General features: G+C 35.2%; 1 protein-coding gene across 3 annotated transcripts in view; it reads left to right on the forward strand.

Annotated features, from left to right (window-relative positions):
- ATAD2B (ATPase family AAA domain containing 2B) overlaps window positions 1-16524 on the forward strand; it is a 166189-nt gene that overhangs the window by 126285 nt on the left and 23380 nt on the right. For 2 of the 3 annotated variants that reach the window (XM_023252067.2, XM_045054873.1), the window contains 3 exons: window positions 5834-5969; window positions 7942-8138; window positions 11198-11357. In XM_023252067.2, the coding sequence (XP_023107835.1) occupies window positions 5834-5969; window positions 7942-8138; window positions 11198-11357 (493 nt within the window). The remainder of the gene's footprint in view (window positions 1-5833; window positions 5970-7941; window positions 8139-11197; window positions 11358-16524) is intronic. The other variant, XM_023252068.2, reaches the window with a different exon arrangement.

A 16524-nucleotide genomic window follows, 5' to 3' on the forward strand; every position in this document is an offset into this window, starting at 1 on the left:
TTACAAAGGTCATGCAGTTACAATGTACTATATTCTCTAAGTTTGCAGAGACAATTTCTGGGTAATGTGTTGCTTAGTTTAATGAGTGGTCAGGGAAATAAAGAGTTTTGTGTTTGTCAAGTTAAAACCATTGTTTATTCATCAAAATTTATTGTGTGCCTGTTTTATGCAACGCAGTGTTTTCATGAGTCTGAATTTGCTTAAGGCAGGTCAAGTGTCTGGTTTCTTCATGCTTTCATTCACAGTGTCTAGCTGCCTTACAGGGTCTCTCATGTGTACACATACACATGCAGTACTCACAAATAGATACATACATATGTAAATATTTCTAGTACAGTAAGTCTTTGTTGAATGAATGAATGAACGAATGAATGAATAAAATAGGTGCAAAACCAAAAGATAGCCACTGTTCTCTAATAATTTAAAGTTTAGAGGGAAGAGAGACCTAAAAAAAGTAATACAGTATGAGACGTGCTATGATATTATATAAAAACATGATCCATAAGAGGAAAAATTGATAAAGGCAACTTTATCAAAATTAAAAACTTTTTAAAAGACACCATTAACAAAATGAGAAAACAAGCCACAGACTGGGGAGAAATACTTCAAATATATCATGTTGCATATCTTCATAAGACTCAAAACTAGAATGTATTAAGAACTCTTTCAGGGTGCCTGGCTGGCTCAGTCACTAGAGCATGCAACTCTTGATCTCAGGGTAATGAGTTCAAGCCCCACATTGGGTATAGAGATTACGTTAAAAAAAAAAAAAAAGAAAGAATCTTTCAATATACGACTACAACAGATGATTTTCAACAAGAGTGTGAAGACCATTCATGGAGGAAAGGATAGTGATTTCAATAAACGATGCTGGGAAAACTGGAATTTCACATGCAAAAGAAATGATGTGGGGAACTGGCTGGCTCAGTCGGGAGAGCATGCGACTCTTGATCTTGGGGCTGTGAGTTTGATCCTTACGTTGGGTGTAGAGATTACTTAAATAAATAAAACTTAAAAAAAAATGAATTGGGCCCTTATTACCATATGCAAAAGTTAACTCAAAATGGGTCAAAGAACTAAACAGAAAACTTAAAACTGTAAAACCCTTAGAAGAAAACATAATAGGAAAGCTTTATGACTTTTGATTTTGTAACCGTTTCTTGGCTATGATACCACAAGTACAGGCAACAGAAGAAAAAATAGATATATTGGATTTCATCAACACTAAAAACTTGTTGCATCAAAGGTCACTATCAGAGTGAAAAGGGAACCCACAGAATGGGAGAAAATATTTGCAAATCATATATCTGGTAAGGGATTGATATCCAGAGTATATAAAGAACTCCTACAACTCAAGAACAAAAAAATCCAACCAACCATACTTCCCCGCAATGAGGGTATTCAAATGACCAAGAAGCTCATGAAAAGATGCTGAACATCACTACTCATTAGGGAAATGCAAATTAAAACCACAATGAGATGTCAGTTAATACTCATTAGGAAGGCTGTTATCATAAAAACAAAAAATGACTAATATTGGGCAAGATGTGAAGAAATTGGAGCGCTTGAGTATAAAGTTGTGCAGTCTCATTGGAAATAAATGGTGCAGTGATTCCTTAAAAATGTTGAACAGAATAACCATATGATCCAGCAATTCTGCTTCTGGTATACACCCAGAAGAAGTGAAAGCAGGGATTTGAACAGATATCTGTATGCCCATGTTCGTGACACAATTGCCAAAAGGTAGAAACACACAAATGTCCTTCGACAAATGGATAAAGAAAAAGTGGCATATACATACAATATAACATTATTTAGCTTTGAAAAGGAAGGAAATTTTAACACATGCTTCAGCATAAATGAAATTTTGAGGCATTATGCTAAGTTAAATAGGCCAGTCACAAAAGGACAAATACATGATTCCTTTTTTTTTTTTTTTAACATTAATTTATTTTGAAAGAGAGAGAGAGAGGGAGAAAGAGGTCAAGCAGGGGAGGGGCAGAGAGAGAGAGAGGGGGAGAGAGAATTCCAAGAAGTCTCCATGCTATCAGCACAGAGCCCTATATGGGGTTCGATCTCATGAGCAGTGAGTGAGATCATGACCTGAGCCAAAAATCAAGAGATGCTTAACCAGCTGAGCCACCCAGGTGCCCCGTGATTCCTTTTTTAAAAAAGTTCCTAGAATAATCAGATTTATAGAGATAGAAAGTAGAATGGTGATTGCCAGGGACTGGGAAAAGGGAGAGCGTGGGGAGTTAGTGTTTAATGGGTACAGAATTTTACTTGGGGAGGATGAAAAAGTTCTGGAGATAGATGGTAATAATGGTTGCATAACATTGTGAATATACTTAATACTATAGGCTGTACAATTAAAAATGATAAAAATAGCAGATTTTATGTTCTGTTTTACCACAATTAAGTTAAAAAAAAAAACACTACAATTTAAAATGGGCTGAAGATTTAAATACACATTTCGCCAAAGAGTATGTATTCTCTTGGGCTAATAAAGCACAAGAAGAGGTCCTTTTTTTTTTTTTTTTTTTTTTCCCAAATGTTTATTTTTGAGAGAGAGAAAAAGAGACACAGCATGAGCAGCGGAGGAGCAGAGACAGAGGGTGACACAGAATCTGAAGCAGGTTCCAGGTTCTGAGCTGTCAGCCCAGAGCCCAACACGGGGCTCGAACTCACAGACTATGAGATCATGACCTGAGCTGAAGTCAGATGCTCAACCGACTGAGCCACCCAGGCACCCCAAGAAAAGATTCTTAAGACCATTAGTTATTCAGGAATGGGATACCACTGTATGTACGATCACTAGACAATATGGAGTGTTGACAAGGATGTAGAGAAACTGGAGGCCTAATATATTGCTGGTGGAATTATAAAGCGGTGTAGCCATTTTTGAAAAAAACTGGCAGTTCTGAAGATGTTAGTCATAAACTTAGGCTATAACTTGGCATTCTAGGTAACTACACAAGAGAATTATGTTCACACAAAGACTTGAATGCAAATGTTCCTACTAGCATTATTCATAATAGTGGAAACAACTCAAGTATTCATTAACTGGTGATTGGTAAAATGAAATATTGTATATACATCCAGGGAAATACTGTTCAGCATTAAATGGAATGAACTGCTGATACTTTCTACAATGTAGGTGCACTTCGATATATTGAGAGAAGCTAGACAGAAAGGCTACCAATTGTCTGATACACAATTTCTAGAAAAGGTAAATCTCTGGAGACTGGAAGTAAATCAGTGGTTGTTGGGCTGGGAGTATGAATGTGGAGATTGGGGCTAGATGGACACAAGGGAGCTTTTTGGAGGTAATGGAAATATTTTAAGACTGACTTGTGATGATTGCACAACTGAATTAATTTACTAAAAATCATTGAACTTTAAAGTTTGATGGGGGCACCTGGGTGACTCAGTCAGGTAAGCATCCAACTTTGGCTCAGGTCATGATCTCATGGTTTGTGAGTTTGAGCCCTGTGTCAGGCTGTGTGCTCACAGTTCAGAGCCTGGGGCCTGCTTCAAATTCTGTGTGTGTGTGTGTGTGTCCCCCTCCCCTGCTCACACTCTGTCTCTCTCTCTCAAAAATAAATAAAACATTAAAAAAAAATTTTTTTTTTAAGTTTGATGGAGGGTATTAGATAGTATGCCTGAGTGTATCTGAGAAAATCAGAGAAAGAATTACCCAGAAAGCATTGGCTTGAGCAGAGAGTTAAAAACAGGGTTGGAAAGAGCTGATAGCACATATAGAGGCCACTGTGAGCCAGTGTGAAAGCACATGATTTCAGGGAATTATCTGAGGTGTGTTCAGTTGCAGCATGTAATTTGAGGCTGGGAATGTCAGAAGATAAAGTTAGGGGCAAATTTAAAGTAAAATGTAGCCTACTTATAAAGTGATGGATTCTAAGCTGTTGGTAATAACCTGGCAGGAGTATCAGGGGATTACTGTAGATTTACTCTTGGTATGCTTTTGTATTCACAAAGTTCAACACAATGTTGAACAATTATCAGAAGGAAGAATATTTAAAACTGAAATTAAATGTTTTGCTGCTCTTGAACAAAATCCTGGTACTTCTAGGCTATTGCATTTTGTTTATTTTTCAAGACCCAGTTAATGTTAGCTATTTTTGCTATATCTAATGCCTCTTCACCCTTACCTCTTGCAGACTCTTGCAGAGTCTCTTCTGTTTCTCTGCCTGTGTTACAACACTCCTGGTGTGGTACTATAATGCTTTCTTATGAAACTTTTAAGATCCTTGACAGCAGGAAGTAACTATATTTTCTTCAAGTTTATAATTGCACTATTTGACATTATATTTAGCACACAGTGGGTGTGCACTGGTAAATTTGCTTGCCAGAACTTTTGAAGAAGGGCCAGCGAAGCATAGATCAATGGGTTGGGGGAATTGTACATGAGAGTAGTCTACAAAAAAAAAAAAATATTGGAGACAGGGTGAAATTTTATAAACTCTTAAAAGGATTTGGCTTTGGGTTGAGGTAGATAGTTCTCTATGCAAATTTTTGAATTCTGCTTTTCATTGATTGTGTCTTTTCTGTCTTAGAATTTTAGAGCTGGAAAAGGCCTTTAGAGATTATGTGATCCAGTGTTCTCTCTTTACTTATACTTTGTGACCTTAATCCAGTTACTTAAACCTTTCCAAGTCTAAGTTTTCTCATTTGTAAAATGAAGGACTCCTACATACCTCATTGTTATAAGTTCGATTGAAATAATATTTAGGAATTCTTAGTAAGTAGACATGACAAATTAAATAGATTATGTAGTTTAAATGTGTGGCTAAATTTGGGCTAGGATCTGATTCCTTGAATTTTCATCCAGTGTTTCCTCATTGTCTCATAGTTGGTTCTTCTTTCCTTATTAATAACCTTTTCCCATTTGCAGTTTCCAGTTGATCTGGGCGAGGAAAAAAAAAAAAATACAGGCTTTACTCATTCAGTTCATGTCCATGCTAATTAAACATTAGTATGTACCAGTCACTGTGGTACATATAGGATGACAGATGAGTAAGAAATGGTCTCTATTCTTAGGGAGTTTGGTGTCTAGAAGTAGAATATAAACCTTCTAGAAAAACATAAAAATTAAAGTGTGTAGATTAATATGGATGATGTGGAGGATTTCAACAGCCTATATTGCAAGGGGGACATCTGGGGTCAAAGCCTCTCTATACAGCAGGTAAATAAAGGAGAGGTAGGTAATCACCAGTAGGAAGGAACTGTGAGGTATGTGAGAATGACTGGCTTAATATTGTTTGGGAGTTTTGTGTGGAAGGTGGTGTTATTGTGGAGCATTCTGGGGAGAAACTGAAGGTATAGTTTATTTGCAGTGAAACCAGGATTCTGGAGGATTCAGTGGAATAGACTTGGTATGAAAAGAGCCCAGGAAAGGAAGTGACTGGATGGGAAGTACACAGAAAGAACATAAGAGAAGGCAGTGCTGTTAGCATGCTTTCAGCTCTCTAATGTAGATTCTAGGTAATTACTGTCTAGCTCTAACACAAAAGTCCTTTGAGATTGTTGCCATCTAACTATTATGATCAATTATCCTTTTTGCTACTATTTGCTGACTCTCCCAGGTATAGTATAATTTATTAACGACTTGGGCAACTGATCATTCTCTCATTACTGTTTAGTCCATGAGGTTGAATCTCTCAACAGCATAGCCTGGGATGAGGTTAACCCTAATCCCACATGAATGAAAATTGAAAATGGTACTGGAAGTTGAAGAAATTGTAGTTTGGTATAATAAGTAAGCTTTTAATTCTTTATATATTTAATGTCTTTGTGTGTATGTGTATGTGTGTAGGTTAAATGTATCTTTAGAATACAGTATGAAGAGGTCTTGTATATTCAAAGGCCTATTGAAGAAGACAGAAGAAAATTTTTCCAAGAATTGATTCTCAATCAGGCATCAATGGCTCCACCACGAAGGAAACACACTGGTAAAGTTCCTAAAGCCTTTAGGAAAATGGGGGAGAGGGAGGATGGGGAGTGAAGTTAAGAATGCCCCTTCTTGGAGTCACTTTTTAAAAAAAACATTTCTTTGTGGAAATAAAGTCAGTTTTTTAGATTCTCCTTACCTTTAGATGGACCTATGCGGAAGTGGTCGTTGTGTTTACCCGACTTGAGATTGGGAAGTACAGCCTCATTGTTAAGGCTTTATTAACAGGTGACCATTAATGAAGTATTCACCTTATCATTTCACTCCAGTTACTCTGGTAGATTTCACATTCTGAGGCTTAAAAAGTTGAAGAAAAAAAGTCTTTGGTTCTGCTCTGTTTTAGTCAGTTCAAGTACAGGGGACTTAAACTGTAAGATTGAGAACACCAGGTTGTGTGCCGATTACGTTGTGGGTCAGAGTAGGTGTGATAGGTCAAGAGCTGATCGGAATGTTTGCCTTTTCTGGCTTACTAATTTTTCAAGTATTTATTGAGCACCTGTAATGTTAGTTGTGCGAGGCACTTGGAAACCTATCATGGCTTTGTTTTAAGCATTAGAGTTTTCTTGGATTTGGGCTAATAGCATAATATTTCAAATTTCAGCCCCCTGGCCTAAGAAAGGAATGCATTCTGGGTCAATCAAAAGACTGTTTCTAATCTTAAAGATGTGTAAAGATAAGGTCCTCTTTGTAATCTCTCAGCTTCTTCTAGAAAATAACAATCCTGTTAGAAGTTTTTAAGCATCTTTCCCCTTGTTCTTTTATGTTTCTCATTGTGGTTCTTGTAGGATGTTAAATACATTTCCACCCCTTCCAAGTCCTTCCTTTTCCATATTTGTTCTACTTCTGTTTTTTACTGATTATATTATCCAACACTTTATTTTATTGTTCTTTAGTGACTCCTTTCCACATTTTCTCAGAGTTCTAAAAATGAGCACCTATCATATGGCTATAGTTGTGAGTTTACCCCCCCTAGCAACCTTGGAAAATTAAATATGGAAGTTACACCTTCTGATTCTTGGTTGTTGCTTCCTGTTAATCAAAATAACAGTACTTAAAATATTTTATTATGTAATGATTCATTTTAATAAGGTATCTTACTTGTTCTCAGATACATTTTAGTCTCAAAGATTTGAATTTTCTGTGTTAAGGATTAACATAATTCTTTTTCTTTTTGAGTTGCTTCTATTTACTTTCATTTTTTGTCTTAGGGGCTATTTAGAAATCAGCGAGAATCCTTAGAATTTTAATCCTGAAGTTCAGTGTGATACTGGGAAAAACTTTTAAGGAATTAGGGAATAATGTGTTTAGGAAAGTTAATACTTTACTTTTTAAGAAGATTTTGTGTTTGTTTAGGTGGAAATGAATACTGTAAATTTTACATATAACACTGTAGACTGGATTTTCCATCTTATCCATGTCTTTGGGATTCTTGTTTTAGTTCCTAATTTTTTTTTTGCTCCCTACACAGGTATGTGCCATTCATTACCCCTACTATGTTGTATTGAGAATATCAGAGTAGAAAAGACTCGTCTAAAATCAAAGCTCTTTTGGGAGTGGGAAGGATCAAAGAATTGTTACTTGCCCATTTCACTTTCATGCATATCGGGCAACCCCATTTTGAGAAGAAGGTTTTTAAGCAACATTGATTTTAAGCAAATTGGTATACAGTTCTTCACCTGAAGATATTTTTGTTGAGTTGAAATATTTCTCATAAGTTGTATGTAAATAATATTTCAAAATCAAATTATTTAAAATTATATCATTTGCCATTTAAAGGAGTCCTACTGTGAGTTATTTTGTGAAATAATTCTCTTCTCTAATATACTGTTGGTTTCTGTTCAAATTTTTACTGGCTGGATTTGCAAGTGGTTCACACATATTTTGGAGTTCTTTTTTGAGAGAATGCCAGAAAAGTAATTGAGGTCCTGGCCCTGCCATGTTGGAATCTTAACATTTTCTTTTATTTTCTTTAGGTCTTTGTGCTATGGAAGTGCTTCCTCTTGCACTACCTTCTCCACCTCGTCAGTTATCAGAATCAGAAAAAAACCGGATGGAGGACCAGGAGGAAAATACTTTAAGAGAGCTGCGGTTGTTTCTCAGGGATGTAACCAAGAGGCTGGCGACGGATAAACGTTTTAACATCTTCAGCAAACCGGTGGATATTGAAGAGGTCTTGTTTCAGTAGTGTGCAAACAGTGAAGTTGAACTGGCTAAAAGAAAAAAATATTGACATCTTTTTTTGGAAGGAAAAAAAGCAAAGGCATGGATGAATATTACCCCTAGCCTGTAAAATTTTAATCCATGTGATAACCACCAATGTCATCAGCAAACATCTGGTGACTTTTGGATGAAATTAGTGACCAATTCGTATGTCCTCTTATTTAGTATTGATCTTTGTGATCTCTTACTCTTCAATGTAAGAAGAGGATTAAAAGTTACTTTAGTGAAATGTCCATACTAGACTATTTTTATTCCAGGATAAATCTTGCTCTTAAAAAGTATATTGGTATTAACCAATCAATACCAATTAATTTTGGCATTTTCCAAATTATGTATACGATTGTGAAAGAGGTGGCTAAGAAACCTGAAATTTGTCTTTCATATTTTGGAAATGCCTGTAACTAAGATGCTGTTTGATGTTAAGCATATCTTATGCCAAAATTATTTTTTTCTGCAAGGATTTTCTCTGCTCCCAGTGGAAAATTTCTCACTTTCAATGTGTATTGTTTTGTGTCCTTGTGGGAGCATGGTTTGTGGTGATAAGAAATTTTCCATTTGGAATCTACTATAATACCATAGTTAAAATTTGTTGTTTTTTTGTTTTGTTTTATCCTGGGATAATATAGCATGTGGATGAGCACGATGCAGTCTTTACTGGCCTTCTTCTTATAGTTCAGACTCCATGTTTGAACAGCTTTGGTGTTTTTAGTTTTAAGTTTTTTCTTCATCTTTTTATTAATTTGAATTTTGCAATGATTCATAGTTTAATGTTGTGTACTTCTTGTGAAATCTGTACTTTTGGACCTGAGCAGATTCCTTTGGAATCATTACCTCATCTATGACTGGGAAGAATGAACCAGTGTTGTTTTTCCCCTCTGAAAATAGCTATTTTCCTTCTTTGGGGGAGTAGAGGAACTATCTGTATTTTATTTGTATATTTATCCAAAATACATAGTTTTATCCATTTGATCCTTTTAACAACCTCACAGAATCATTATTTTTAAGTTGCAGCTGAGGAAACTGAGGCTCACAGGCAAGCGACATAGCCAAGACTCGGAGGTTTTTTGGAAATTCAAAGCCTGCATTCTTTATTTTATATCATAGCTACCTTAAATTTTCTATCGAAATGACAGGAATTGCTAATTTGCTTTTGCAATTAATACATACCATTTTACATTTGTGGAACATTTTTCTTCACCTCTTAGTGTTTTCAGATAAGTTAAAACTTTTAGCCCAACTTTTAGGATTATTTTAGATGTTTATTTTTATTTCAAATTGGGTATGGGCCTCTGACACTTATTTGATAAGGGCTTGATCTCAAGTCAACATCCTGCACTAAACCAGTTTTGCCTTTCCTCCAGAGAACTCTCTTTCTAACCAGAAGAGATGGTCAGATTTCAAATGCCATGTGTGATAGAGTAAAAGTTTTATAAATGATGGTAAGGCAGTGGAAAGAGATAGAAAAATCTGGGTCAGATAAAACTTTTATTCAAGGGTTGTGTTTCTTATTTTCTCTTTTATTCTTTGTTATGTTCATTCTGCTACTGGTTCTTTGTTCTTAAAGCTGAAAAGATAGAGGTCTGTGTAAAACACGAGGGGAAAACAAGATAACATTTAAATAACCTAAAACATAAACATTTATATTCAAATAATGAATTTGAAATGTTTAAAAACTATGGAATTCCAAAGCAGACTTCAGAGAAAGAAAAGTTTAGAAAATAAATGTAGAATTTAAAATTAAATATTAGAACAAAAATTTTATAATCTTTACTAGTATAAATTTTTGTAGTGCTTTGCAGTTAATAGACATTTTCCACATGTACTCAAGGCATGCCAATGCCAGGGCCAAGAATCCAACTAATAATACCTTCTGAACTATTGCTTGTTCATTATAGCTTCATTACCTCCCCTATAAGGAGATTGACTGGCTTTTTGACTCCTAGAAGTTCAACAATAAAACATGCACACACAGTTAACCTAAACATTTTAAAACGTGTATAAAATATGTATATATGCGTGCATATGTGTGTGTGAGAGAGAGTATGTGTGTGTTTGTGTGTGTATGTGTGTATTTGCAATGGAGAAAAAGTAGCCTTTAGTTTCAAAGAGTGGAAATTATCCTAGCTCCAGAATTTGATTCTGGAGTAAGTAGATGTTTCTAAGACTGTTTTTATATCAGACCTGATTGCTTGATTTGAGATTTGCATTGGGGGAGGCAGTAGAGATAGGTTGGTAAGAGATTTCTTAGTGGTCAAATGATATAAAACATTGGGCAAATTGTGACTTAATTAAGCTCCTATTTTGAGTTATCTCTCAGAAAATCAGCACAATAGAGCACATTTACTTATGAATTTATTTATGATTAGGGAAGTTCAAGTAAATCTTCTAGTCATGAAAGCAAAACTTATTTTTGTTATATAATTGACTCAAAATGTTTGTAATGACTCCAAAGGAGCAGAAAACACTTTCCATGAAACAATTCACCCTGGAAAATTGAGAAAGAAAGTGGTTTCTTTTTTTTTTTTGGTGGTGGGGGGGGGGGTTGTTTTGTTTTGTTTTGTTTAAAGATTTTAAAGAGATTTACCAGAGAACTTTTCTAATAAATAATATGAAAAATCTATGTTTCTTAATTTCCTTTAAAAAAATTTCTTGAAGTAACATGCATTGATACTTATTGGGTGCTTTTACCCATACATTCTCTTCTCAGGTATGTACAAAGGCCTGGGGGCAAAAACAGCTGACACAAATTGGCTTTATATTTCAAGATGAGAAACATTTCAGAGTTGATTTAGATATGACTTGAAACTGAAGCTTTTCATGGAAAGTATGACTTCAAAGTAGTAACTTTAGTAGCATAAATTGCTCTACAATTTTATCCTTATTTGTAATTATTTTTTAGATCTTTAGATTGAATTTTTAAATAATTTTATGGTTTTATTTTGTGTTTTTATGAGTAGATCATGTGAAATAGCAGAAGTAATTTTCATTAAAATATCCTGTTTGTTTTAGGTTTCAGATTATCTTGAAGTAATCAAGGAACCAATGGATTTATCGACAGTAATAACTAAAATTGATAAGCATAATTACCTGACTGCTAAGGATTTTCTGAAAGATATTGACCTCATCTGTAGCAATGCTTTAGAGTACAATCCAGATAAGGACCCAGGAGGTAAGCATGCAGTGGGCAAGGTTCACTTTGGTGATCAATGAGAAGATATTTGAAAGTTTAAATACTAAAGTATGCCGATGTCTCAGATAGATAAGTTGGTTTTAATGACATATTATTGTACTTAGAAACTTTTTGAAGAGGAACGCATAATATACTTAAATTTCATTACTAAATTAATTTATTAAATTAAGTAATGGATTTAAATTAGAGGATTTTATTATTTTAAGTATTCTGTTCAGAGTTTAGTTTCTTCATTTACTTTCTACCTTTTGTACTTAGATTCTTGCTTTGTTCAGGTAGGGTGGAAAACTGGGTAATTGAGAATTTGATATAAACACTTTTTTAAGAGATCTGCTTAGATTTATGAAGATATTTATTTATTTAAATTCAAGTTAGTTAACATACAGTGTAGTATTGGTTTCAGAAGTAGAACCCAGTGATTCATCACTTACATAGAACACCCAGTGCTCATCCTAACAAGTACCTTCCTTAATGCCCTTCACCCATCTAGCCCATACCCCCACTCACCTCCCTCCAGTAGCCCTCAGTTTGTTCTCTGTATTTAAGAGTCTCTTATGGTTTGCTTCCCTCTCTGTTTTAATCTTATTTTTCCTTCCAAAGTTTGCTTATTTAGTCAACACCACCATTGCTGATAAACACTGGGAATTCTAAATTGGTGAGAACTCATTATAGGATATGTTTACATAGTAAAAGACCCCTTTAGGTAGACAGTATGTATTCTATGGATTGTGGGTATTTTTAATGTAAATTTATTGTTATGTTCCTAATTCCACCCTGTACTGAAATCTGTAGTCCCAGCTCTTTGAGTGCCCTTCAGGGAGGACCGCCAGGAACATATCTGTAGTTAAACAAGATGGATTTACTGATTCCTTGTAACAAGGAAGAATATGTATCATGTATAACAATATAGGATTTGAGCTTGTGTTAAGAATTTTGGAGAGGATTTAAGTATGACTTTACAGTAGATTGGATGCTATTGGGAAGTGGGGGTAATTTTGTGATTAGGTATTTTAAGAACCTGGAAGACAAGAAGAATGGAGGAAGGCCAAAACCGTGATGGGTAAAGAAGCAGTGGTCACTCATAATCTCCAAGATAGGATTATACTAAGTTATTTTTGTGGCTAGGACAGTGTTCATGCTTTTGTCTATGTTTACATATGATTTTGAGGTGCTCTTGCTTTATCTTGATTCATCATGGTCACAGAGTGGCCTTTTCTGAGGTTGTGTTCTATAAAATTGTTTATATTTGATATGAGTACACCAAGGCCTAGCTGATAGCGCCAGTCCAATTTCCAGCTGGCAGGGGCTGTTATTCTCTTTCTCAACCTATTGAGAATTCTGTTCTTCAACAGGTGATACACATCAAAGATGTTTTTTTGTTTCTTACGAATGTATGTAAGTTTCAGTCATCTAAAATATTTAGTATACAGTTTCTGCTTTGTTTCTGTATTTATGGGCAGTAGTTCTTAGGCTACATGTTAGAACCTGTATTTATCATTTTCAAATGAAATTAAGTATTTCTTATCTAAATTTAGAGCACAGTAAATCACATGTCCTAATACCAAGTTAAGAGGCAGAATGAAATTTTACATAGCTGCACCTGGTATCAGTTCTTAAGCTTTGTATTAGGACATTTGCCTCATTAGTTTTTGTTTCTTTTGCTTCATTTTGACTTTTTTTTTTTTATTTATTTTTATTTTTTTTTCAACGTTTTTTATTTATTTTTGGGACAGAGAGAGACAGAGCATGAACGGGGGAGGGGCAGAGAGAGAGGGAGACACAGAATCGGAAACAGGCTCCAGGCTCCAAGCCATCAGCCCAGAGCCTGACGCGGGGCTCGAACTCACGGACCGCGAGATCGTGACCTGGCTGAAGTCGGACGCTTAACCGACTGCACCACCCAGGCGCCCCTTGACTTTTTTTTTATATATGTTGTATAGAAAAATTTCTAAAGATTAAAAACAGATTATTAAAGTAACCTTTAATTCCATTATCTTGTGTTCTTTCTTTCTCTTACACAGATGTATTGTATATGGAATACTTAGGTGCATATCTTTATTAAAATAAGAACATAATTTTTATAAACTTTGTCATTCATGCAGTATTTTGTGAAAAGCTTATGAGCTAATATATTTCTAAGACATTATTTTAATCACATAGATGTACTGTAATAGCCAGTACCCCATTGATGGACATATTAGATTTTTTAGTTTTTTCCTCTATTATAACACTGATGACTGTCTTTGTAGCATAAATTTTTTGTACATCCTTAGCTATTTCCTTAGAATGAATTTCTTAAAGTGAAATTTCTGAATCAAGGGATGTATATATCTCTTTTAAGCCTTTTAATCTGTATTGTTAAATTCTTCTCACAATTTTTTTTTCTTTTACCAGCAGCATCAGGGTCACTGTTAGCCAGTATAACAATTTTATGTGAATGAGAGAATCTCATTCTTCTGTGTAGATGGCATCCTGCAACAGGATCACAGTTTGGGTGGTGAGAGGAATGGGCTGGATGTCAGCTTCATTTGACTTCCTTGCTGGAGCCCTTGGTGAGGGTCCAGTCTGCACAAGTGTCTATAGTGGCATTGAGCAAAGTATGAGAGTACTGAGTGCCTACACTGTGTTTTAGTTTTCAAGACAGAGGTTGCTGAAACTGTAGTAAATAAGAGCTTAGACTTTGGATTTATACTTAAGTGTTGGTCCCCATTCTGCAGTTTCCTAGTTCATTAACACAATCGAGTTTAGTCCTCTAAATTTAGTATCCTTATCTGCAGAATAGGGATAATTATGGTATTCTTCTCATGGGGGTCATTATAAGGGTTAAATGAGAAAATGTATTAGGTTAAACCTTAAAAACCACGATTTTCATATGGTTCAACCTAAATACCTTAAGCTCTTAGCATAGTGCCAGAGACATGGTAAGTGTTCCATAGAAGTTAGTAGTCGTATTTTTATTATTATCATTATTATTATTGAAATTGTGCTTTAATTTTTTATAATTAGGTGCTTAGTGGGTACCAATTGCTGCATATTATATTCCCTGAACCACACTGAAAATTTAATCTATTTTAGAAAAAATTTAGGGACTGATTGTAAAAAATAAATATTTGAATGGTTAGAAAAAGCCAGTTTAGAAGTTTAATCCAGATTTTCCCCCACATGTTACTTAATTACAAGCACATTGAAATAACACTACTTTTAAGAAAGAAGCAATGGTTTCTGGTGCATAATAACCTTTTCCTATCCAATGCAGTTGTATAATCAAACAACATGGCTGTATCTCACAGAGTTGACATGGTACACTTGTAACTTTGTTTCTTCACTGTTTTAGATGCAAAAAAGTCTGATATAATTCAAAAACATCATTTTGGCTCTGTTCAAGTTATTTCATATCTTTACGTTAAGAGGCCTGGTTTTTTCTTAGCAGCAGAACCACTTGTTATGTATTAGGAAAACAACCTCAGGGTCTGTTGTGTAGCAAGTGGAAATTACATGAATGTTGTATTACTTTTACAAGCTCCCATGAGTATTTGAAAGCTTACAGTGTTCTGTTTTGTAGAACCCTTGGCCATTTGGGAAAACAAAAAACTAGCATATACAAAGAAGACAAAAGCCAGTATTCTGAAGGCTATACATGTTGCCTAAGTGTTTACCCAGATTCTCTCCCTTGAGGATGATGTGGACAGAAATTAAATATGTTAGCCAAAAGAATTTCAACTTGTGCTAAATGTAACTACTATCAGATATTTGACCCTAATTATTATCTTACAAATATGTGATACATATGTTTAACTCTTCCCCATTCTGTGTCCTGTGTCTCTTTTCTAGCCCTCAGTTGCATTCACATACATTCTGTCATTTAGCTAATTTTGCTGAAATTTCAGCCCTAGTCTTGAATCTTCTCAAAATCTTCCATTTTGTACTAGTTGCTTAGGAATAAAAGCTCACAGCTTCACTCCAGCTTTTGGATCCCTCTGTGGGCTCTGTTTTAGCCATACTCATTCATATTCTTTATTAGTATTTATGAGTACCATGTACTAGTTACTGAGCTGCGTGCATAGAATACAAAGACGACTGTGACAATCCTTGCCTCTTGCCGTAGAGATACTCAGACATAATAAATGTTGAATAATTACTGTGTGGCAGATACATTGTGCTCTGTGTTATGGTTTTAGTTTGCTAGAGCTTCCATAACAAAATGCTATAGACTAAAAGTGGCTTAAAACACAGAGATTAATTTTCTTACAGTTCTGGAAGCTAGAAGACCAAAATGAAAGTGTTAGCAGGTTTGGTTTCTCTTGACGCTTTTCTCTTTGGCTTGCAGATGGCTACCTTCTTTCTGCGTCCTAATGTGGTCTTTTCTCTGTGTGCGTGCACCCCTGGTATCTCTTTGTCCAAATTTCCCCTTCTTGTAAGGACACAGATCAGATTAGAATGTATCCATACAACCTTATTTTATCTTAATTACCTCTTTAAAGGTTCTACTTTATTTTATTTTTTAAGTTTTTTTTTTTTTTTACTTATTTTGAGAAAGAGAGAGAGGGAGAGAGAGAGAGAGAGTGAGTGAGCACAGGTGGGACAGGGCCTGTCAGTGCAGAGCCCGAAGTGGGGTTCAGTCTCACAAACAGTGAGATCATGACCTGAGCAGAAATCAGCACACTTAACCGACTGAGCCACCCAGATGCCCCTAAAGGGTCTGCTTTAAATACAGTCACATTCTAAGGTACTAGGGATTAGAGCTTTGACATACAAACTTTGAGTGGTGGAGGGGAACCCAGGTCAGCCCCTAAAAGTTATATATATAGAGATAAATAAGCCACAGTCCTTACTATCTAGAAACTTACTCTATTATAGGAATGACAAATACAAATGACAATTATAATAGATTTTTAAGGTGTAGAGATAGTATAGAGGTGGTGATTATGATTTTATGATTTTTATGATCTTGTCTTCAAGTGACCACAGATGATTATAATGCAGTTTTATAAGGTTTCTATTAGAACTATGTGCACAGTGTGAGTGGAGCACAGAGGAGAAGACCCTACATGGAGTTGAGTAAGATTGGGTAGGGCATTCATTCCAGCCTGAGAGAAGTAGTATACAAAGTTAGAAAAAGAAAGTGAAGGTGGCTGGAGAATAGAGT

This window comes from Felis catus, chromosome A3, assembly GCF_018350175.1.
Source record: "Felis catus isolate Fca126 chromosome A3, F.catus_Fca126_mat1.0, whole genome shotgun sequence".
In the NCBI taxonomy this organism is placed as follows: Eukaryota; Metazoa; Chordata; class Mammalia; order Carnivora; family Felidae; genus Felis; species Felis catus.